Here is a 25,041-nt window from a genome sequence, read left to right as displayed (position 1 = left end):
ATCAAATCTACATCAGACTTCCAGAAACTTTGAATAGAAAATTGTCATCTACTAAGGTAATTTAGATGAAACAGTTCAGTGTAGAATGCTACAACTTTCAAAGGAACTGTTTTTTTTAAATTTCTATTCAGAAAATGTATTTTTGGACCAGTTCTGTGTGGTTTTATAAGTATTACTTATTTTGGTGTGTATTTTTCTGCGATTCCTGTTTATGTGTAAAGCACAGCCTAACTGCAGAAACACAAGCACTGACTCCTGAAGTGTAACATTCACAGGTTCCCCTTTATAGTCTTGATAGGGTGGTGCTGGTTCTGGGAATGCACCTCTCCTGTCTTGCAAGGAGTCCTTTTTTGTTTGTCAGCCGTCGGAAGCGAGTGCTTCCAGCCCTTACACCCTTGCTTGGGTAGCATATGTAGATTGGGAACCTGTTTTTCAGAGGTAAAATTATGGAAATCTGTAACCGTCCTGACAAGTTGTTTGCGTAGCCTAGAATGCAATTCTAACATTAACTCAGAGTAGCAATCAAAGCACCTCCTTGTGTTAACTACGACATCTGGCACAAGGTAGCTGTAAGGGAGCATACTTTGTCAATAGCCATATAATAAGGAAATTTTACACTGCGTTCTTTGGATAACATCATTTTTTGTTTCAAATGCATTGAGCTTTGCTAATGCTACCTGGCATTAAAGATGACTAGTTACAGCACATTCCAGGAAGTGCAGCTGTTTGCCCTCTTGCAAAATAATGAATACATTTGTTGTAGAGACTGTGCAAGGACACGAATCCCCTGGTGACTGATACTGCTTTCCTTGTGAAAGAGCTCGGAGACAGGAATCTGAACTGTTAAGAAACTGCTTCAGCCAATGCATGTTAAAACCAGCATAAGCTTTTCCAGTCGCAGATTGAAACCAGCTCCTATGCTGCAGTCTTCTGGCACTTTCACTCAGGTTCTTTTCTTCCATTCTTTTTCAAATAGGAACTGTAAAAAATGTCACTTCTCTTGCTTCTTTCCTGAAAAAAAAGAAACTAAACTTATGATACTTGAAGCCTGTTAAAATAATTTTTGACATGGCAGAAGTAGAAAAGTGTCCATGGCTTTACTAAATGTTGGTTGGATTTTCTGGGTTTTTTTTAGTAGGAAGATAGATTTAAAGAAATGTAAGTTAAAAAGGTGATACTCATAATAAGTTATTCAGAAACAAACTTAGGATGGGCAATTTTGCTAGTTCCTCTGAGTGTGCACATTTTTAAATAACATTATGTGTCTGGACATAAATTTCACTGCTGTTCTTCAAATAACATTGACTACTAACCATTTTGATTCATAGGAAATCTTTTTTAGTGTTTTATCACTAATCACTTTGGAATGCATGCTAAATACCTTTGGTAATGTTTACGCTGTTTGAAATCTGGTGACACTTGCCAGAATTTTTGTTTTAATAATTAATACATCCCCGAATTCCTTTTGATAAGGTTCATAAGAAGGTTTTTTGCTTTTGTACCAGTCCTGTATACACTCAAACCAATTTCATTAGGCTGGTGGAGGCTCTGCTTTAGGAAGAGGAAACTGGGAGAAGCCTGCTTGCTGAATCACAGGTTCCAGGTCCCCCTTTAGCTAGCAACTTCATCTCCTGTTATGATCAAACCTCATTTTAATTCTGCACACGTGCTTGCACCCTCTATAGAGGTAGGGGGAGGATTGTGCCAGCACTGGAGACTTCTGGTGTTTAAAGTTTTACTTGGGTCTTTGTGGCTGGTCTGTTCTCACTTGTTTTCATATCAGCCTGAAATAACCCTTTCTGTTACCTGCTGTCTAGCCCCTGGATGCTTTTACAGACTGAGGTCTTCTTTAATGAGCTTCCTTGTTGAAAGAGTAAATATACCAAAATCTTCTGCCTGCTGCTGCAGGATGGGCACTCCCCCCCCTTGACTGCAACACTCTTCCTTTGCATTTCCTGTGGTTTGAATTCTCTCTTGAATAGTGTAGGTACATACTTTTGTTTTCATACATACGTACATGTCTGTCATAAATAGCATGTCTAGACAGAGTTCTGACTGCTGGAATTGCTGCTCATGATTTTTTATTTTCTCTTTTTACTGGAGAGAGACTGTGGGCTCCTCTGCTAATGGTTTCATGATGCCACAGACGTAGATAGACCTTAGTGTTAACTGTCATTGTATTGCGGCAGCATTTCTGGTACAACATGGAAGGCGGTTGGACTCGATGTTCTTAATGGTATCTTCCAAACTAAATGATTCTAAGATTCTGAGACTAATCATCAACATATGAGGCTCATCTGGCTGTGTTACCATTGGATTGTTGTGCACTTTATTAGCAAACATATGGCAAGGCATGGTTTTCTTTGTGCTTAGTTGTGAAAGTGGCCTCTGCAGTGCATGTGATGGCATAGCTAATGCTTTGTGAGTCCAAGGGCATGTGGGGCTGTGAGGTTGTGGTGGATTCAGCCCTGGCACGTGCTCAAGGCTATGAAGTCCTTACTGATGTGAAAAGAGACTCACTGTGCTAGGACCTTTCTCTTCCTGCGTGTGAGAAACAGTACGGACCACTTCGTTAGCAAACATTGGCAGGATCCATTTGAACTAATCGCAAGAATGATGGAAAATCTGTGGGCAGGTGAAGTTATCCATGTGTCAGGCAAAGAAGGTTAAACACATTTGTTCTGAGCACGTGCTGCTGAGGTAGCTGCTCATCTAGAGCTAGCTTGAGGGTGAAGATGTCCCAGTTCAGTAAGATAAATACACAGTCAACAGGAGAAAAGCTCGGTGATGTTTGATTATATTGAGATATACAACATTTCAAGCATCAGTAGGCGTCAGGGGTTGTGGGTATGTGGGCCTTAAAGGAAGTCTGGGGGGTGAGCCTCACACTGGCGTGATTCGAGGCTGTTGTAAGGAGTGGTTCTGGTGTCATCTTCTTGCCTTCCCCCACCATGAGAACTGGGTGCTGTGCAATGAAAGAGGTAGTTGCTGAAGTGAATGGGATCAGCTACCAATGCTGACATGGCAGGAATGATGCAATGACAGCCATGCTAGGGACATTGTCATGGCAGGCCTGAATTTGGGTTGTGAGGCAGTCGAAATGCTGGCACAGGGGGAGTAGATAGAAAGGAATGTGGTACACCTAGGAAAAGCTGTTGAGGGTTGGTAATGACCCTTACTTAGCAAGCATTCTGAGAGAATGTAATGGAAATTTGGGCTGAGAAATAGACTATCCAAGAGTGGCATCTTTGGCAAAGTGTGGTGTGCGAGTGTTACTTCAAATGGAGGAGCCCCTGTGTAATCAAACAGTGAAGGATTAGGCATGACAGATACCGCTAAAGCATGGGACTGGTAGCTGTGGTCAAGGGCTGAATAACTGAAGGAAATACTATAATGTGAGCTAATAAATTTTTAATCCTAGAACACAAAATAAATGATTGGAAACCTTTTGTCCTTTGACATATGTGGTCTCTATTTGGTTAAAAAGATTATGATACTCGCTTACCACTGGTATGGGATAAGAAACCAGGCATCCTCAAGCCCACAAGGTTCATGCCTTTTTGTAGAAGAGCTGAAGCTCTGCTTTATTGTTTGCTTAATTGTTTAACCACATACCAAGTGTCTGTGTCATCCTTTGTATGCAAATAAAAGTCTCTGCATCCCACCATTGTTGTCTTATCTTTTCCCAAGCAGTAACAGATTGGTTGATTTGTCATGATCTGGTGGCACAGGACCTTTTCCTTTTGTTTCCAGTTGATGATATCCTCTGTTTGCTGAAGGATGCAAGTGAGTAAGCACTAATTTCACACACATTTTTGGCTGCCAAAAATGTCATTCAGTCCTGCTCCCATGCTTATACTATTTCCTTCCTTGTGTCAGCAGAAACATTCATGTTCATCAGACTGAGGAACTCAATCATGAGATCAGTTAGCTTTTATTTTGTTCCCCCCACCCAGCAATTTTTTTCCTGTGAATCATTTCTGCAATCTGGTGTGCCGTGCAGCTGAGCAAATGCTTATGCTACTACAGAGAGCTCTCAGGCTGGGTGGGAGGAGAAGTCAGAGTTGGTGTAACGTGTCTGAGGGTTGGGAATTGTGCGTCCACTGCATTTGGAGGCAACACTTAAAAGTTTGCATTGTATCAGTCTGGCTTTGCACTTAAAAATACCAGTCTGTATGCCATTTCACTGGCACTAGCCCTGCTTAGATTTGTTCACTGTTTCTGTGTTAAGGATGCCTCTCAGCTTTGTGGGAGGCAGCACATGAACTATCACATTCTTTTGAAACAAGTTTTATTACTGAAGTTTTGGTTAAATATGTTGCAAGCATTAGCCTTACCTAAACTGTCGAAGAAACCTTCTTTTAGCCTGAGATTTACCCTTCCAGTACTCTCTGTTAACATTTTTCCTTTATGAAGTCCATTGCCCAACTATGCACTAGTAGTCATTCAGTCATTCACTAGTGGCTTTCTGTATAGTAAGTCTTGATCAGGAAAGATAGAAGGCTATTTTCACATTATCCACTTTTGAGATAACCATTTTCTGAATTACATTTCAGTTTCGTTAACTTCTCCTTCTTTAAAGAGCTTTCCATAACCCAGAATGCTGCTGTAAACTATAAGGCTTGTAGTCAGTCAGGTCACTTTTTTCCTTTTGCTGTTCCCTTTTGTTCTTTGCTGTTTTGCAGTTTTCCTAAATTACAGGTGTAATTTATTCAGCCTTAAATCAATATAATCAACATCTGTGTACAAGAATTTTTTAGGAAATTTTGTACAGTGTTCAGATTCTGCAATATTCCTAGGAAACTGGGAAATGTTTGATTCTCTGTAAGCCAGTTTTTAAAGTTATTGTTTTGTTGGTGCATTGAATATTTAAACACAGCTTGGCTTTGTTTCTCAAATGTAAACTTGCATACCTGAAAAAGGTGCCTTTGAATAATGCTTATTATCCATAATGTGTATGTTGTGCCAGTGTAGTGTTTAGCATTTGTTAGTGCAACTTGCCACAGTAAAGAGAGAGATTTACCTTGGAACACAGGGAAATTTGGCTCGGGAATGTCTAAGTACAGTACAGAGGAAAAAGAAAAAAAAGATGCTAGACAGATATTTTTTAATTAATTTTAGCATTTCTTTAGCTACATTCAGTGATTTAATGTTGTGGTTAACTCTTATGAATATCTGTCTTCTCAGTGTGTCAGCAGTGGCAGGGTTGCATTCCAGGATGTATATGAGAAGGGCTGATGTAGCATCTGCAATCCACATGTGTGTGTATTGTGTTTTAGACAAATCCTTTGCTGTATAAACATCTCAGTAAATAAATGTGTAGCTGACATACATATGCATGTCAAAATATTCCTATGTTTATACTAGTAACCATACAGAGTTTTAAAAATATGCTGCTTTAGCAGTTGTATGTTTCTGTATAGCTTTTCAGTGCAAATGGCAAGTCAGTGCATGTGAAGGAAGCACTGGGATTTTAAAAAATATTTTAAATGTTTATTAAGGGAGGAAAACTGGTAGTATTTAATCCTAATCTGCAGTTCCTTTTTTAAAATACTTGAAAAAGTTGAAATGATATTATTTCTTAAACCAGTTAGACTGAATCCTGAGTTATTTGCTGCATTCTCTGCTTCTCTAAAAGCCATAATACAGAAGATGCCTTAAAAAAGCATTAGTTGTGACAGAGGTACTTGAACAAATAATGACAATACACAGAAGCCAAGATGCTGTGACTTGCTTTCCCTGTTACAGCTGTATTTTATTATATGCCGAACCAGAACAGTGAAAATTTGGTAGTCATAGATGTCTGATTTTTACTGCTTAGGATTTTTTCAGCTCCTTCAAGAGAAATCTGAAAAGTATGTTTTTTAGGGATTTGTAACGTGTCTTTATTGAGCAGGCTATGGGAGAGACTGCAAGCGTACACAGTTATAGCTAGCAGTGAATATCTAGATCATGTAATCTGTAATCAAACTCAAAGATTAATGTTTTCTGACCTGATATTCTTGGGTATAAAAGAAGGTAGAACGTATCTAATGTATAGAACAAGAAGTGGGATTAACGTACATACTTTTTCATGCTGTTGCATAGACTTGCATTGCTAGTTTCCTCCTCTGTCACTAGTCAGGTAAAATAAAAAAATAAATGACATAACAGGAATTGTTTTGGATTATTAGAACAGTCTGGGGTTTTTAGGTGTTTTCCTGTGGATTTTTTCTTCCTAATTCTTAAGAACAATTATCCAGTAGTACATAATATTGTGCTGAAAAAAATCTCCCCTTTTTTATATAAACTTAATTTATCTTAACAATCCTGATCTACCCTGCCCTAAACTTATTTGTCAAAAATATTAAGGAGGACAAATGCCCCAGAAGGAAAGCAGGTGATGGAAAGCAGAGGAGATTTCCACTGGATTAATTTTGGCTTAGAAAGCATAGATAGCCTTGAGGAGCTTATCTGTAGCAGTTGAAGTGGACGGAGATAGCAGTAATAAAAAGAGTTCCTACTAAGGAGGTTTTTGGGCTTTCCATCTTGAGGTGGGGTGACCCTGGCCAGCAGGTAAGTCACCACCTAGTCACTTACTTACTCCCCTCCAGTGGTAGGGAAGAGGACCAGAAGGACGAAAGTGAGAGAGAAAAAAACCTTTATGGGTCAAGATAAAGACAGTTTAGTAGGTGAAAAGGAAGCAGGGGCAGGGCAGGGAAGAGAAAAAGAAACAAGTATTGCAAAATCAGTAATTTACCACCAGCAGACCAATGCTCAGCCAGTCCCAGAACAATGTCTACATTGGAAACCCCCCCCTTACCCCAGTTTTAATGCTGATCACTGTGTTACGTAGTATGGAAAATACCTCTGGTCACCTCGGGTCAGCTGTCTGGGCTGTGACACCTCCTGACCTGTTGCCACTCCGAACTTACACGTCAGTAGCGGGGCAGAGTGAGAGGCAGAGGAGGCCTTGACACTGCTCAGCAACAACTGAAACATTGGTATTACCAACACTGTTTTGGTCACAGATCCCAAAATACCATAAGGGCTGCTATGAAGAAGGTTGGCTCCATCTCAGCCAGACCTAGGACACTTACATTGACTCACCTGTAAGGCAGCAAGAACAGTACACCTTGATAGGTTTGCTAACTTTGCTCTGATAATCCAACTCTTCTACACATTCATGGTAAAGGTAGCACTCTGTATGATAAACATTTTAATTTTACTTTCCAAATTAATGATTAAATTCTAATGCCCAAAGTGGACTTCTCTAAAGCTTATTGTCAATTACCAGTTAATTTCCCCATAAGCTCAAGCCTCCGAACTGAAGCCTCATTGAATTAAAACAACAAAACCTGCTATGAATGAAGTATCTGAATCCTTCTCCTAAAAATCAAACTTTCTATTTTCTTGCTGTTAATTCATGGTTCTTGAAGAAGCTTAACCTCTTTCTCTGGTTCACATTCTTCTTTAAAATGTTGAGTACATTCTGTCTCTCTAAATTTAGTCATCTTTTTATGAGCAAATAACTAATGACTTTCCAATGTAGTGTTTTACTGAGGGCTTGAACTACTTACCATCCATTATATACCACTTTGTACTGCTCTGTCAACAGGACCAACTGAAATTTGTTAAAGGAAAAATAATTCTTAGAGTGTGAACCCTAAACCTTCTCCTGCATTACAAAACCTTTCATGTAGACTTTCTCATAATCCAAAGAAAATGCAGAAATGCAAGTGAAACAATTAACAGCTTTGTGAATTGGATCCAAACACTAGTTGTATCTTTGGACACTGGTAACTGATTGACAGTATAAAACCTCCATAAAATAGCTCTTATCCCTGTCTATTGTGAAGGATTTCCATAGAGAGGTTCAGTTGTAAGCAAACAAGCATGTCCCATCCTCCAAAGTGGCAGGATATAAGCCTGGTTTGACACAAAAGTTGGAATTAACAAGCCCTACGAGAAGTGTCTTACAATAGCACAGGCAGATTGTGTCACAAGCTGTTGACAGATTTTTGTGATTAACAGTTGCTCCTTATAAAAAGACTATATAAATACTCAGTCTATGGGGACATGTGTTTTGGAGTCCTTAGTCCCAGAGCTAGTTGAAGCACCAAGTCAGTTTCATAAGAAATCTGATGGTTTCCTTGCTATCCACCAAAACACCTAGAAACTCATGGCAAACAGAATCTCCCACTTATCCAATGACAAGGTTTTGCTTGTTATTTTTAGCAACTGAAGACATACTTGGAGTGTCCATGGTGCTGCTTCACTGCACATGCATGGTTAGGTAGTTGGGCATTTACGTATCTGTTCCAGGGGTTCTGAAAACCCTTTGGAGATCTTAGGAGATCTGTCAGTGAATTACTCCAAAGCTCATGGGACCCAGCATTATTTTGCAATGCTGTTTCTGAAAAGTAGATCTGAGCAGAATAGATTGTTTGTTTGTTACCCATCAAGGAAGGTTGTTGGAGACTTTCAGAAGCATTTGCAAGATAAACATGGCAACACTGTGGAGGTCCACAGTGTTTAATCAGTAGTTAGGAGAGATAGGTAGATATAACAATTATAACAATTGCAGCACAGTCCTCTGACAAACTGAGTTAATATATAATATCATGATAGTGTCTGGACCAGTTTTCTTTTTAGAGCAAAAGACCAGGCAAGACCATAGTAGTTTCGGTAGCTTCCTTTGTCTTTGGCTTATATAAATGAACAAAAGTAGATCTTTTGAATGCTTTAGGAATTAATATGACTTTTGTTCTAATTTTGGGTTTACTTTTACGATATAAACGGATAGCTCCTATTTTTTTAGGACCCTTAATTACTGGAAACTAAAACAAATTATTAAGTACTAGTCCGTAAAGGCTAAGAATAAATTTGGTCTAGTCCTCTATTAGGTAGTTCTGCTTAATTCCACAGAGGAGTAATATTTAGGAAATGTAAACAGGTTGACACTGGGACTGGATCCAGCAAATAACAAATAAAGTATTTGTAACTTTAAAACATGATGAAATTGCACAGATATTTGAGTATACAAGTAGCTCCCATCTAAATCCTTTAAGTAAACATTGTCCTAATTCTTAGTGATCAATATAATGTTGTCCTCTGTTATTTACACACTAGTTATACAAGCTAAAAGCTTTAACCTAATGAGTTATGAAATGTGTTTCCCAAGTTACAGATTTATGAATTCTTAAATGTGTTCCTGATCCTTCCTGTTTATATTTGTCTCTATTTTTATTTATTGACTCCAATGTTTTCTCAGATTTTTTTTGTGTTGTACGTGATTATCTACCAGCCATCTCTGCCTCCAGTGGGTCCTGAGCTGCAGATGGTCAGAAGGGTGGCTGGTGGCAGTTCTGGTGCAGATGTCTTGTGGTCTTCCTGATTTTGGCCACTGTTGAAGGGAGAGTTCTGGGAAAATCTTCAGTCTGGTCTGCTGCAGCTGCTCTTTACATTTGCAGGTGATTACTTAAAGCGAGGAAAGCTTTTAGCTGCATTTAAAATAAAGTGAAAGTTCACAGTGGCAAAAGCCACTATGCATATGCTTCACCAGTAGCCTTAACTTCTCAATCACCCGAACAGACCCTCCCGTTTGAAACAGTGCATGGAATGGGAGATTCCTAGTGCTGTAAGCAATGTGTGTTTTTCCTAATGAAAAGCCTAGTGTGGTCTGAGGTCTAAAGGTAGGGTAAGGAAACTGTGAAAGCAAGCCTGCCTCCTGGCAGGTTTTTCTCCAGTGTCAGACAGATGCTGACTGACAGATACCGCTGGATCTTCTACTATCATAAGGAGAGAAAATAAAAATTGTGCATGGAGAAGATTCTCCAGCTGCTTCAAGGGCAGGTAAGATAAACTTGGACAGCAGAGTACCCTGACTTGTCCTATCTCGCAAACTGTATTAGAGCACCTCCTTACAAATCCTGGCAGTCCTACAGATGATGGTGGTAGAAAAGAACCGCCTGAGAAATTGAAAAGTGTGTGCAGCCAAAGGTTCCTTAGATCCTAACCTCAGGGTATTTGGCATTCCCCCTTCACACTCAGGGGCAGCTTTGGCTGCAGTGCCCATGAGATGGTGGAGTTAAGGATCATGAAAGAATATAGCAAAAAGTAGGACCATCGTCCTGTATTTCTGGAGAGCAAACTTCAACCTCTTCAAGAATATACTTGGAAAAATCCCACAGGATGTGGCCATGAAGAGAAAAGCTGCCCAGGAAAGCTGGCTAATATTCAGGGATCATCTCCAAACTCAGGGAAAACCAATCCCAACAAGCAGGAAATCAGCAGAGACAGCAGGAGAGGCCTGCATGGATGACCCCAGAGTTCCTGATTAAACTGATTTAAAAAAAAGAAATGTACAAGAGATGGAAGAAGGGACAGGTGACCCAGGAGGAATACAGAGCTACTGTGCGAGCATGCAGGGATAGCATTAGGAAAGCCAAGGCTGACCTGGAGTTTAATCTGGTAAGGGATGTGAGGGGCAACAAGAAAGGCTTCTACAGGTACATAAACAGCAAAAGGAAGGTCAGAGGATATGTGGGTCCACTGCTGAATGGGGCAGGGGAACTGGTGACAGAGAAAAGCCTGAGGTACTCTACTCTTGCTCCAGGCTTAGGTTAGGGAGCACTTAAACAAACTGGATGTACAGAAGTCCATGAGACCTGGGAATTTGCACACACATGTGCTAAGGAAGCTGGCTAATGCCATTGTGAGGCCAGTCTCAACTAACTTCTTTCATGGCAACACAAAGGGGTTCCTGAAGACTGGAAGAAAGCAAATGTCACTGCTTTCTGCAGGGAGGAAGATCTGGAGAAAGAGAGGCAGGTCAGCATCACCTGAGTTCCTGGGCAGATGATGGAGGAAATCTTGTAAAGCATTTCAAACACGTGAAGGACAAGAAAGGAATGAGGAGCAGTCAGCATGGATTTACAGAGCAGAAATCATGCCCGATCTGATGGCCTTTTACAGTGAGGTGACTTGGTAGGTGAGGGCAAAGCAGTGAACGTTGTTCACCTCAACTTGGGGAAAAGCTTTTGACACTGTCTCAGTCTCCCCTAACATCCTCCTGGACAAACTGACAAAGTACTACTTGGATGACTGCATAGTGAGGAGGTTTGAAAACTAGCCAAACAGTCAGGCCCAGAGGGTTGTTGATCCTTACTGATGTATATCAGCCTTGCTCTGCTTAAAAATAGTAAAAAAAAAAATTAGTTTATTTTTACTCATACAACCTCAAGATGCTTTCCCTTATACAGGGACAAGAAAGGATGTAACCATGCTTTTGTTCTCCATCTGCTGCACTACAGTGGTATCTCAAATAGTGTCTTCCCTGCTGCTTCAGTCGAGGGTGGCATACTCCTCCAGCATCTGCTGCTATCATGAAAGATCTTGGGGCCTTTCCTGAAGTTGCTGAAATGTATGGTGACAAATCTGAGGAACTTGAGATTTCTCCTGATCTATCTGATTGCTACAGAGATTGGGGTCGGCTGCTGCCAGATGTCAGAAGCAATGAATATCATCATATTCCACCTATACAAAATTCTAGGAAAACACAAGTTTCACATTATTTTATGGGTTTTTTTTATGGCTTTTATTTTATTTTATTTTATTTTATGATTTTAACTCAGTGGCTTCTTCTTTATCCGTCTCGAACTGATTTCCCTGCACTGTGTCTGAAAGCAGGTAGACAGAATTTAACCTTCTGCAGAACTGCAAACTCTGCCTGTTGGTTTAACATTACGACCACTCATAGTCATCCATATATTCAGAAAAGGAAGGAGTGCTGTTGCTTATAGAGACTGTCTTCCTGTGTTTGCCTCCAACTGTATCTCACCAACACATCTTTCAGTATTTGCCGGAAGTGGTATGTTTTTCTTTTTCTTCTTCCTCTCTTCTGCATTTGGACACAGAATGTACATTTTCTACTTCACCTGCAGCAGTATCGTCATGGACATCACTTTGCATGTTTATGATATCCTGCCTAAAGATAGTGGAGTGTGTGATGTCATCAGCTGACATTGTATTTCATGCCATATTCCACATAAACTGATGCAGGACATCAATGATGAAGATAGCTGTGATCGCAGCCCTTCTGAGAATTATCATTCTGACTGAATGATGCAAAGCTAGACCAGGTTTTTGGGGAACTGTCCATCTAGACTCAGATGTTGTTCTCCTCAGCATGGTAGCACACTTGGATGGCGAAAGCACAGCATTTCTGTATACCTCTGCAGAGCAGCTCCATGCGATACAGAGGGATGTCTAGCATTTTCCCACTGAATCAAGAGCTGTCACGCTTTAGTGTTGACAGTTAACAGCCATAATGCATCACATAAACAGAAGTATGAGATCTTTCTTGTTTAAGGAATTCATTGGCTTTTGGGAGGTTATTTTACGAGATAACTCAGTTTGATTAAACATCTGGGTTGCTAGTGAGAGGCTTAGGACAAAGGTTCAAGATAACACATTTTGAGTGAAGAATTCCTAAGGCTTACCTTTCATGTCACTTTAAGAAGTGATGGTTTTTCTGTTCCTGAGCCTATTGATTCCCAGCATCATAATTTGTTGCCTTCCTCCCCTCTCAGTTCAAGGTAGGTGTTTCTCCTGAGCATTTCTTCCTCTTCAAAAAAGCTCAGGAATCCCTGGAGTGCTGGGACAGCTTCCCATCCTGAATCCTTCCCCTTTCCTCATCTGGACAGTTTCGGCCACAAAAATGTGTAGGTTCCTAAGCCCCATGAGGTGCATTTGTCAGTTTTAAATTCAGTGTTAGTCTATGCAGATGACATCCTGGGTTTTCCTGTCAGGCCTCAGTTGGGTTCCTTAGTGTTTTCCTTTGATCAGGGATAGTATTTCACAGGACACCCTTACCAGGCATCAATGTCTTTTGAAAAGAAGCCTCTCAAGGCTGCAACCCTGAGTGGTCTGTGCTTTCTTCTGGAGTAAAGGGAGAACAAACATGCATGAGCACTTCCCTGAAGGAGACGTGAAGGCTGTTTATTAATCACTAGAGGTTATTCCAGATGTATTCTGTATTCACATTCAGAATCCTCTGTCTACCTCAAGTGCTGTCAAGTGATTTTGAGATTCAAATATTGTCAAGAAACTGGAAATGCGGCAGCATGTTCCAGCTATTTATGTTCTCCTGGAAGGAGGACATGTGAGCACATCTGTCCCAGCAGCTCCAGTCATGCTTAGTCATGATGTCAGTGGACAGTATCTCTTAAAGGTGTTGGTTACTGGTAACAAACACATTCAGAAATACAGCAGAGTCGGATTTGGAAAGCACTGTGGTTTGTGGATGAAGTTGCATGCTTTAGGAATATTTTTGAACTGTATACCAGGTAGGCAGTTCTGTCTCATTTTATAATAAATCAAAGTTTATACAGACCATAATGATAGCACAGGCTTGGAGCAGGGTGCTGAATATACTCACTGACTGTTAACATTCAAAACAAGCATTTGGCCTAAAAGTAAATTCCTTAATTTTTGTTATGAAACTGGTCCCCAAAACTCTGTAATCACTAAAATGCGTGTAAAAATAGAATCATGGAATGGTTTGGGTTGGAAGGGACTTTAAAGCTTATCTAGTTACACCCCCTCCCGCCATGGGCAGGGACACCTTCCACTGGACCAGGTTCCTCAAAGCCTCATCCAGCCTGGCCTTGAACACCACCAGGGATGGGGCATCCACAGCTTCTCTGGGCAACCTGTGCCAGCGCCTCACCACCTCCATAGTGAAGAATTTCTTCCTTGTATCTAGGCTAAATCTACCCTCTCTCAGCTTAAAGCCATTCCCCCTTGTCCTGTCACTACATGCCCTTATAAAAAGTCCCTCTACAGATTTCTTATAGGTCCTCTTTAGGCCCTGGAAGACTGTTATAAGGTGTCCCTGGAGCCTTCTCTTCTCCAGGCTGAACAAGCCCAGCTCTCTCATCCTGTTTCCACAGCAGAGGTGCTCCAGCCCTTGGAGCATCTTTGTGGCCTCCTCTGGACTCGCTCAAGCAGGTCCTTATATCTCTTGTGTCAGGGGCCCCAGAGCTGAACACAGTACTCCAAGTCAGGTCTCATGAGAGCAGAGTAGAGGGGGAGAATCACCTCACCACAAATAGAAATACCTATTTCATTTTGAGGGAGTATCAGGTATCATAAATACAGGTAAACAAGAGTCTTGCAAGTGACTTCACAGATGCTAACTGTTGATGTTTTTTGTCACTGCATGGACTTTATCTTTCACAATGTTGCTAACTCTCCTTGTTTTTAACGGAGGTGTATCAGACACTTTGATCAACAGCTAGTCTCTGGTTCAGAGTAGAAACAGGTACTATTTATTTGTTGGGGGTTGGCAGTTCTGCTCAGGTACAGAAGATACAGTTTCATTTGTCATATGTAGTCAAAATAAGATTTATATCTAGTTTGAGTTTTAGTATAAAACACCTGTGAATAATTAACTTTCCTGTACAGCCAATTATATTTGGTATTTGTGGTTACACCCTATGAAACGAGTACTATGTGAAATCTGTTGCTTTATACCTGAGGGTTTTGTCATAAGAGATTTGAGGAGAAAAAAGCCGCTGTTGCATTCACTGAGGGATTTCAGCATGCAGCCCTGGGTCAGACTTCAGGACATCTGAAGAGAGCTGGCTAACTTACGTGGGATTCACAACCACGAGTAGGTTAGGTAAGGGCTTGCTGTAGCATCTGTAGGAGAAGCTGACATGCATGAGGCCCTAGTTCCTCTCTGGAGAGAGACGCGCTACTTTGAACAGAAAGGCAGTGCCTGTTTCACCCCAAAATTCATATCCTTGAGCTTTCACCTCTGAAACAAGGCCTTTTGATGCACAGAGGTTGCTAATACATGAATTCAGACTAAGTATCTGTGTGGGGTTTGCTGCTTTTTGGGGGTTAGTTTCTTGGGGGGGGGGGGGGAGGTGTTTGGTTTTTTTTTTTTTTGTTTTTTTTTTTGTGTGGGTTTGTTTTGGGTTTTTTTATATGCTGAGGTTAGGAACAATTTCAAGATGATAAAAAATTCTTATTTAAGTCTCAGTCAAGGTTGAGCATCTCAAACTCAGTTCAATTCTGATTTCATTTAGAAACCATTTGGTGAAAAGCCATAAGTAGATCTGAGTTGGAATCAGGTAAGATCAGCATAAGTCTCTGCTGTCATCGTGTACACATTACTTTCAGATCATTGTTGCACAAACATTATTAACTATGGTTTCTCGTTTTTGTTGTGCACATTGGCCTGTGTACATCTATAGTTCTGCAAAGAATTTTTAAGCTGTATTTAAATGAAGGAGGTGGCACTGATGTGTAACACTTTTTAAAGGTAAATATTCATAGATACCATATTTCAAACAATCTGGAAAAATAGACAGACAATAGGTACCCCACAGGTGCTCTGTGTGTGCATGAATGTATACACCATCAATGAAGACTCCAAGAATCCTGTGTCGCCTGGAGTCATGCAGGGGATACTGACATTTGCTATACCTTTTCACTTAAAAACACAGCGCTTCATGCTGAGTGTACTTGCATGCTTCTTAAAAAACTAGAGAAATAAGAAAATTAATCTAGTTCACAAGTAAGCCAAAGCAGCAGTGTTTGTCATCAAAAATACCAGTTTTTATTAGCATTCGTTGTTTGTTTGGGTTTTTTTGTTAAACTTATGACCGTGTTTTTCTCCAAACATTATATTAACTCAAATTTCTTTGTTGGTGTTAGATACTTGCGTATTTTAGTGCAGTCGGTTCTTCATTTCTTTTCAGTATTTCCCTAATCATACAGTAGTAAGTGTTTGTATCTCACCCATTTCTGATTAGGATTGGAATAAATGCCAGAAACCCAGTATAACAAACAGGAGTTTCTGTTTCTTTCCTGCAGTCAGTAGTGTCAAAACTCAGTTACTACTGATGAGATGGCTATCCTTGTGGTATTTGTCATGCCTGTGATTTTCGCAGTGAAGTCTTCCTTACCCCTGTTTTGCTTTGATAAACTGATACACTTCTGGATTTCCACATATCTCCACATGGTGTCTGCTGTGTTTAAATTCCATAGAAATTTTGAGAAGAAATTAGATTATTTGTGTAGCGACTGCTGAAGAGCTATCTTGAATTGGTCACAAGCTTGAAGGTCAGTAGGCACTTACAGTACAAACTGTGGAGTAAAAACCACAGAGGATTGTGAAACCAAACTCTCAGGAAATGGGGAAACATGATGGCTTTAGAATTATGTTGCCCAAACATGTTCACTGTTTACTGTGAGGTAAGCTTCTGCTGGCTTTTTCCTGATGTTAAAAATAAGTTGTGTTATGTAGATGCTGAAATGATCTGTTTTGGGAAGGCATTGCATTATCTTTGAGTCAAATATATTTGTAGTCTGGCCTCATAATACTGCATTTCACCTCTGCTTTTCTGCTCATCGACCAGACTTGCTACTGTTTTCTACCCACAGTCAACTGCACTGAGATCAAGTAAGTCTGTTTGGAAATAAAATTTTGATGGAACAGCTTTATAGCCAAGTGAACATATGAGCTTTTTTCTGAATAGATGATGTTTTACTGCTTTCAGTTAATGTGTACTTTAGTATCATTCTTTTAATTTCATAGTTAAGACAAACATGTCATATCTGGCATTTGAGAAAGAATGGAGATTTATTTTTTCAATTTCACTTAGAGATGAAAAACTTGATAAATCTACATTGGCTTAAAATATGGATCAAGAATGATGTGGAAAATCTTACCTGCTTAGGTAGCATTTATTAGAGTAATGAGAATGTTTTCAGTGGTGGCAATTCCTGCTTCAGCTTTTTTCATGAGGAATGTGAACGCATTTGTACATACATTTAGGATGAAATGTATTAAGGCAACTAGGAAGTAGGAACGTAGATTCAGTATTTGCATTATTTTCTTAGACTTCTGAAAACATGATAGGCAGGTGTATCTACCCAACACTGATTAAACTAGAATATTCTTATTAGTCTTATTGCATCTCTGTTACTACATATTAACTGCATTTTTTTTAATGTCTGCTAAGGTTTTAATTGGCATGCAGAAAAAAATGAGTGACTAATACTTGGGAAAAAAAATATTATGGGGAGGTTAGTCCCCAGATAATTGCAGTTTTACAGTGTACACAGAAACTTCTACTATTCTCTAATCTTAGGTAAACCATGCTTTCTCCACCATTTGAATTGCTTTTAATTTTCGAGAGAAAAAAAAATCTTTTGAATTTTTGAATTCTCACAGAGTTACTGGGACTTTGTCTTTTCCTGGCATTGACACAGAGAAAAATGTAGTGCTTGGGGATGTTCTGCAAGCTTAGTGCAGATTGTATGTACAGTCTTTATCTGTGGCATTCCTTGGTTATGGTGGGCATTTTAATTCTGTGTGGTAGTGATATTTATGATTCTTGGCATCAGACCTCGTATTACTGCTACACATCAAGTGAGAAGCTGTCAGGATTCCCAATGATTAGTTGAGGGCTGGGGCTCATCTCTTCCTTCCCACACTGATCTCCCCACTGCTCTTTCACCCTGTCTGCAACTTTCTGGGGACCTAGAACCTGCTTCAGTATGACCTCCTCTTTACAGAGGTGACTACAGCTTCAAGACTCCCCCTTATCCTGTTTGAATTTCTGAAATAGGGGAGACTTACTCCTGTCCACATCTCTCTCTCACCTACTATTCTCCTGAATTATGTGCTATCCCCCTGATTTATCCACTGTCTCCACACATGAAACAATCCTGTATGTCTGCCACTGACCAGAAAGGCTGCCACTGACTTGAAAGCTGGGAAAGTGTATTATAGGTATCTCAAAATATCCTCTCTGTGGGGGAAGGAAAGGGAAGGTTGCATTATCCCATTTCTGGCAATGCAGTGGAAGGATAGGGAAGGGAAAAACATATGGGCATAGCAGGGCTGAACTGAGTCATTGCAGGCAGGAACTGGGGGCAGGGACCAAGCATCATGAGCAGGACAGTTGTATCTGTACCTTGAAGTCATTCTTGAAATTTTTGTGTGGTTTTAACTCATGGAGCCAAGTTGTTACCACTGTACCATCCGTTATACTGCTATCTTAATATAGGATCATAGAAGAGTTTGAAAGGGACCTTCAAAGGTCATTAGTTCTAACGCCCCTGCAATGAGCAGGGACATCTTCAACTAGATCAGGTTGCCCACAACCACATCCAGTCTGGCCTTGAATGTGTCCAGGGGTGGCGCGTCTTCCAGTATGTTACCACCCGCCTTGTAAAAATCTTCTTCCTCACGTCTAGCCTGAAGCTGGACTCCTTTTTTCATTCCAAGCTGTTGTAGCAGCCCCTTTACCTTTTTTTTTATTTTTATTTTTTTACTGATCTGCATCTTTCCAACTTGAAGTAATTCTTTTCAATTTAACCCCTTACCACAGGCTTTCTTGGATTCCAGATAGACACACTTAATTTGCCTAAAAAAAGTAAGCATCTTCTAGATAGATTTAAGCGTTTTTTCAAGCACATCTGGCGTTTGGGTTGGAAAAAATGATAGATATTTTCTGCTGCTGCCAGTGTGCTGATGGCTGATGTCAGGCGACGGCCACTGCGTCAGAAGCGTCTAGTTCTCCAGATTTTCCATTCCAGCACGTACAGACAAAGCATAATTTCAACCTTTTCCTTTTTTGTGTGAGTTGCAATATGAAATATTGACACGGGGCTGCACGTGAAGCCGCTCGTCTTTTTGCCCGCCCTTTGCTGCTGGTCCTGTGCAAAAACATCCCGCAGACCTGCTCTTTTTAGCTCAGGGCGCTGTTGCCACCTGGTGGCATTGGCCAAAACCAGCAACGAATGCTCCATGACCTGCATCATGAGACGGACGTGGGAGGCGCGGGGGGTGGGATCTCCTTCGAGGCTTTGCTTCTGGCTCAGAAGTTTGACATGTGGGATTTCTGGTAGAAGTGCCCCATCCCTTCTGTGCCAACAGTGGAAGAGTCACTGGCAGCCTTTATTTTTTGTCTTGCTCCTTTTGTTTTCTAAGTGGACAATGATGGTGCTAGCTGTTGTCCCCACTGAGCCTCAGATTTTGGAAACACTGCAAAGTCCTCAGCCTTAAGGAGAACTGCAGTAGCATGGCTCCAGCAGACCAGCCTCCTCAACAGTAAACCATCTGAAGTATGTGCCATAATTCAGCTTTCAGCAAATGAGATGTTGAGCAAAAAGAGTAAGAAGTCTTGTTCAGATCTTGTTATCCACATCTCCCCCTCTTCCCCTCTATCTTCCCTCCCTTTTTTTTGAAAATGAATACTTGAAATAGTTTTGTGAAAGTCTCGCAGCAACCCTGAACCCTGTGAAGTGGTATTCGGTTTGGCCTTGCCCCAGAGTACAGACTCAGTTGTTATTGTTGCTAAAGCATTCTAAGAGCTGAGAATTTCCTGTAGATAAAATACTTGAAAGGTTAGACATGCCTCTACTAAATAAACTCATTTGGGCTCCAGCAAAAATTCTCTGTTTGTTTGTTTGTATTTTTTATTGGAACTCATAGTGATCAAGAAAACCCAACATTGAGTTTTTAATCTAATGCTAATGCCTTACACCTGGATTTTGCCTGTGTTGCTCACTAGCATAAGCCTGCTTAATACAGGGGAGAATGAGCAAGGTCTGGATTCCATTTGTCATAACTAGATCATCCAAGCCCTTATTTTCTGAGGGAAATACTTACTCTTAGCCACAATTAATTTATTAGATATTTATAATAATAATAATAATAATAATAATAATAATAATAAAAGAATCAGAGGTATTTTAGGTTAAAATTTCCTAGCCAAAAAAATAAATATTAAAGGTTAGCTATAACAGGATCTTCCTTAAGTGGACTCCACATGCCTGTGCTAGCATTGTAGGTGGAAAAGAAGGAGATGCTGCTGCTCTCACTTGGACTAGCCTGAAGTGCTGATCTCCAAAGTGTGCTTTGATTATGAAAATGTTACCACAGGCCAGGGAAAGCAAGTGCTAAAAGACTTGCCATAAGACTTGCTATAAGACTGCCATAAAGAATGAGTTCTTAAATGTGTTTTGGTGTTGGCAACTAACTTTCCAGCACTTGTTCAGCACAGTGTTAGTTAATATTTTCCCCAAAAGAAATCCAGTTCTTGCAAGTACTTTTCCAGATTCTTAATGTGGCTTCAGTCAAAGCTTTAGGCAAATAATAAACTGATTTAAAACCGATTTGAAACATGCAGAAATCAATATGGTTCTTTGAATGTACACCACATAATTAGGTACATCTGGCTTGCAAATGTAAACTATAGCTAAACTGAATTTTTAAAAAGCAAACTCTGCTTAGGTTTAATATCCATTTAAATTCCTCTTTTAGTCTCTTTTAATTAAGTTTGAACTAAAAGGACATTATTCTCATAGCTTCGTATTTTTTAGCTTTGTTTGATTTGAAATTTTATCTTGATAAGGTTTGCATTTGATATGCAAGTGGTGTTTTGGCTGTTTGCATGATTAACGGCTTTGGAGTCTTAAAGAAAAAGAGCATAGTTTGTTATGTGTTATATACAAACACTTATATTGTTTGCTTGGGACTGGAACACAGCCCTTGCAAACCAAGACAGGTGTGTTTTCCCATATGTACACTGCTTTTATATGAATAAAAAACTTCCTTTTTGAAGGTAATATTCAATTTTCTTTTACGTCAGCATCACTGCCATACCTTTTTAAACAAACAAACCAACCCCCCATACCTTGTTAGCCATATACTCCAGCAGCACTGTTTAAAACATACTGTATTTAACACTAGTTCAGGCAGTTTGTTTTCAAGCTCTTTTTGGCAATGTGATATTAGATTTTGTGGTTTTAATTAAAATACCCCTTTTAAATTAAAATTGCACCAGCACTGTGTTTTGATGCATAAGTATCTGGCAATACCTCTTTTCTTATGTCTTGCTGAGAGCGGTTCTGGGTTAAGTATCTCTTTCCATGGCCTGTGGTGTTGCTGTCAGTCTCTGTGTAGCATATTAACTGCCCCCCTCGTCTGTGTGATGCTTTTGTTTGATTTCTGTCTCTGATGCAGGGGTTTTTTCATGTTTATGTATTTGGCGATCTGCCCCTCAGATTTTTTGTTAGACTTTTCTTTCATTTTTGCAAAGGCTGCAATGTCATATAATAACACAACCATTTCGTAAGAATTTTATCATAAACTACCACTAGGAAGCTTACTTTTCTGTGTGACAAAACTAGCTCAGATCTGCTGTACTCTTTACCAAACTGGAGGGTTGCACTTTCCTAGGTGTGTTCACACACATCTCTTTGTCACTGTCTCATTCTCTTCAATGCTGCCTTTTGCTTGGCATAGCTGTCTTGGCAGTAGCAACCTGGTGTTCTCCTTTTATAAAAAAAAATAGTGAAATTTTTGGTATCTGGAGAAACAGTGCAGTAAGCCTGTATAAGTATCTGTTGCTGTCCTTGGTGCAGGATAGCACAAGCTAACCTTGACTATTTGTCTTTAAGTTCCGTCATGTCCTTGATGGATTCCTGAACATTCAGCAACCATCATTGATTATCATGCATTTGTGGATAGCAGTCAAGTCCTTGAATTTTAGTTGGCATGTTTGCTCATAAAAAATTGTTTTATACTTCAACCTGCACTGTAACCTTGTCTTCAGTAACTCGTAGTTGCTAGATAAGTAAGCGCCTCTAAGTGCATGACATGATAAAACCATTGTTAGTGGGTTTGTACAACATGGTACCTATAGTCAGGGCAACAGAGTTATATCACGGTTCACATCTCAGAAGTCATGGCGTTGCTCTGAATGTGAATTTGCAGAGCTATTCTGAAAGAAAAAAGGTAAGCCAGCGACACCCATTCTGAGCTGAGAGCAGTCCCATTCCCAGCACTGTGCTGTTCTGTGACAGAGGATGCTTATTTGAGGCTGAAACGAGGATCTGTTCCCTACATGCTGCTTGTTCTTATCCCTAATTTGGTTGGGTCACAGTGAATCTGTTTTTCACCTCATACTGCTGCTTATTCTGCCAGTTCATTACCAAAGGAAGTCTTTAGACATACTTTTGCACAGCTTACTCTGTGGTGAAGCCCAGGTTTTGCTTACTTTGAAGGCTGCACTGGCAGCGTGGTGTGGGTTCATAACAATACTAAATTTCCCATATATTGCTCTTGCCATTTGGAAATTAAACAAATATACAGGCCTGAATAAATCACTAGCAGGGTGGAGAATGGATGCTGAACAAGAGGGTACAGAAACAGGCAAGAAGGACAGCACAAGGAAAGGGGGAGAATAGGATGAAGTGCCGGATGCCAAGCACGGCACAGCAGCTGTTGAGGGTTGCCTGGTCCCTTGGGCTGGACTTTATATAATTCATTAACCCCAAGGTAGAAACATACACCAGAGTATCTTTTCTGGGTTCGCCCAATAGGTGGAAGCACTTTAAGTGCTTCAACAAGTGCCTCAAGCATTATCATCTGATTAGTCTGAAGTCTGTTGCGCGAAGAGGAAAACACGACTTTAGGATAAGGAACAGCAAGTGGTGACAATCAGGCCAAACCCCATATTTTTGAGATCCAGCTTATAGATCAACCTGCTAATGTTGTGGTTTATTTTGGCTGTCTGGCTTTCAGTGGACTGAATTTTCCTAAGCGGAAAACAGTACCTGCATTTGCATAAATAAAAAGTTTGCATTTGTAGATGACATCTCTAACTGAGATGTGAGAGTTGCGCTGTTACGTGAAAACCCTGATTGCTGTATGCTGAAAACAATATTTCTGACATCAATCAAAAGCTAAGCACTGTCTAGGTTATCTTGACCTTTGTGTGCTTTATGGTAGAAAATATTAAATAGTAATCAGGAGTGAAGTCTGGCTGCAGCAACAACAGATGGGCTTATTATACCTAATCCTTTTAGTTACATAACTGCATAAACAGTACTATTTAAATCACAGAGCTAATCAAAAGTCCTCTTTTACTGTAAAATAATATTAAGCCCCAAATTAACAAAGTTGCGTAAGAGCTCAAGTTTGGTTTTGCTGCACTGGCTACACAGACAGTGCCTATTGCACTCTTTTGTGCAATAACAGAAGTAACACAACTACAAATGGTGTTGTTCTACCTCTGGGTTAGGAAATAACTTTAAAATAGGTTCTTGGTTTGCTAATTTGAATGTCTGTGTGTAACTGTTTAAGTGCATAACTGAAAGCAGAACAACTTAAACACAATGCAAGAAAGGAGATATTTTACTGTTTTCTGTGACTCTGTGCCCCTCCCTTCACACCATTCCTCTCCCTGTGCACCATTGTGCACACATGTGTCCCTGTGCATGTGCTGTGTGTGGCAGCAGCAGAAGGCACTTTCAGCAGGCCAGGGCCGTGCTGTTTGGCACCTGGGAGGATGCCTGGCTGGTGGATTTCTGCATCGTAGGACATAGGCAGTGCTGGAGGAGGCAGCAGCTCCTCACTTTGTGCTGCAAGGTCTCTGCTCTGTATGGATGACGAAGAGCTCATCCACAGGTCTAAACTAATAGGGAAGGGCTAGAAAACAAAATTGTCTCCTGTTCTATAAACGTGCACCTTGAAACTCAGTACAGTTACGATCTGCCTGCATGAAAGAAAAATAAAAGATTGTGGTGGTACTGGAATAGATGCAGAAAATGACCAGTGGAGCAAGTCGAGGGCATGCTTCTATGCTGTCTTTGCTTATTAATAGTAACTTCTTTAAAAAGGTATTTCTGGTAAAACCTACAAGTTAACAAGGCATCACTTGCTGAAGAGGTAGCTGCAGTTAGTTTCCTAATTTTATTTCAAGGTGGCTTCCAGGCATTTGAATTTAACCATTTGTCCTCTTTCTTCCATGAACTATTATTTTGTATCTTTTTTCACAGGTGCTGTACAAGTGTCTCATTGCGCTTCTCACAGGGCAGCATATTTGGAAATGCCATAAAAATGTGCAGACCAGACATGCTGCACTTATTTCTGCTTGGGAAATTTTGGATTAAAATATAACAAGCTTACATCTTGTTCCCTTTCAGAACATTAGTTTGATAAATACTTAAATATTTGAGAATGGGTGAAATGCATTTACAGTAATGGGTGTATCACATAATTTCTCGTTACATTTTGCAAATGATACATGCGAAGAAATAATACATGTGAGTAGTGCTTCATGACTATCCAATGTTCTCCTTGTCCTGGGTGAAAGCTTGCATTATGTGCCCGTAATCCACATCCACGGAAGAGTGTCAGCAGTTGAAAATTTGTCAACTCCAACCCCTTGCTTCAGAAACGGGTACAACTTGATGGGGCTGCAGAAGAGAGATGGCACAAGCTTTCCTTATATTACTGCATGATTGCTAAAAGGCAAAGTTAACATAATCCATAGGTTATGCATGAAATTATCATGGACCTTCTTTTTATTGTTTAAAGGTTTGCAATCCATTGAATGTGACATTCTGGAAAAGCAGAAGTTATCACCAGATAACCTTAATTATGATAACCAAACATGGGGAGATCTTTTCTTTTTTTGAAAAACTCCATTAATATGTAATGTCTGAAGTGTTACATTATCATTTCCTTCTCTAGAACTGTTCTAGGCTGTGGGGGTTTTGGTTTGGTGGTTTTTTTTTTTCAGTAGGAGATGTATTCTTGCTTCCATGGCAGCTGCGTCCTCTTGAAAGTTTCATCCTGGTACTTTTCATATAGTAGTCCTGCTTCCCCTTCTTTGTAAACCAAAACATTAGGGGTTTTTTTGACATTTCAGCATTGAGCTTCAGAATCTTCCTAGCAGTAATTTTAGCAGCATTTTTTTGATTGCTATTATAGTTATATGTTTTAAATATTTATAAAATATGTAATAGAATTTGTCACCTATGTATCTAATAAGAAAATGCTTCTGTAAACAGAGCTGTCTCAGCATGCATTGAGACACAAAACAGGAGCAAGGTTTTGAGCTGGGCTGGGGATGTGCTGACACAGCTGCCCATCCTTTCACTATGTCCTGCGTATTGCTGTAGTAAGCCAAGGCCTGGCTACAGCCTGTTCCTTCTGTGGTAACCCTGCCTTACTGTTAGTAGAAA

General features: G+C 40.1%; 1 protein-coding gene across 2 annotated transcripts in view; it reads left to right on the top strand.

The window, feature by feature from the left end:
• TNFAIP8 (TNF alpha induced protein 8) overlaps window positions 1–25,041 on the top strand; it is a 62,459-nt gene that overhangs the window by 13,753 nt on the left and 23,665 nt on the right. The window contains exon 1 of one of the 2 annotated variants that reach the window (XM_030470060.1): window positions 16,145–16,456. The exons of the other annotated variant lie outside the window; for it this stretch is intronic. Coding sequence (XP_030325920.1) covers window position 16,456 — 1 coding nt within the window. The 5' untranslated portion in view covers window positions 16,145–16,455. Of the gene's footprint in view, window positions 1–16,144; window positions 16,457–25,041 lie in introns of those variants that run through there. 2 annotated transcript variants of the gene reach the window in all.

The sequence above is a fragment of the Strigops habroptila genome, chromosome Z, assembly GCF_004027225.2.
Source record: "Strigops habroptila isolate Jane chromosome Z, bStrHab1.2.pri, whole genome shotgun sequence".
In the NCBI taxonomy this organism is placed as follows: Eukaryota; Metazoa; Chordata; class Aves; order Psittaciformes; family Psittacidae; genus Strigops; species Strigops habroptila.
The sequence above is the reverse complement of the archived record's forward strand: the minus strand, read 5'-3'. Positions and strand labels throughout refer to the sequence as shown.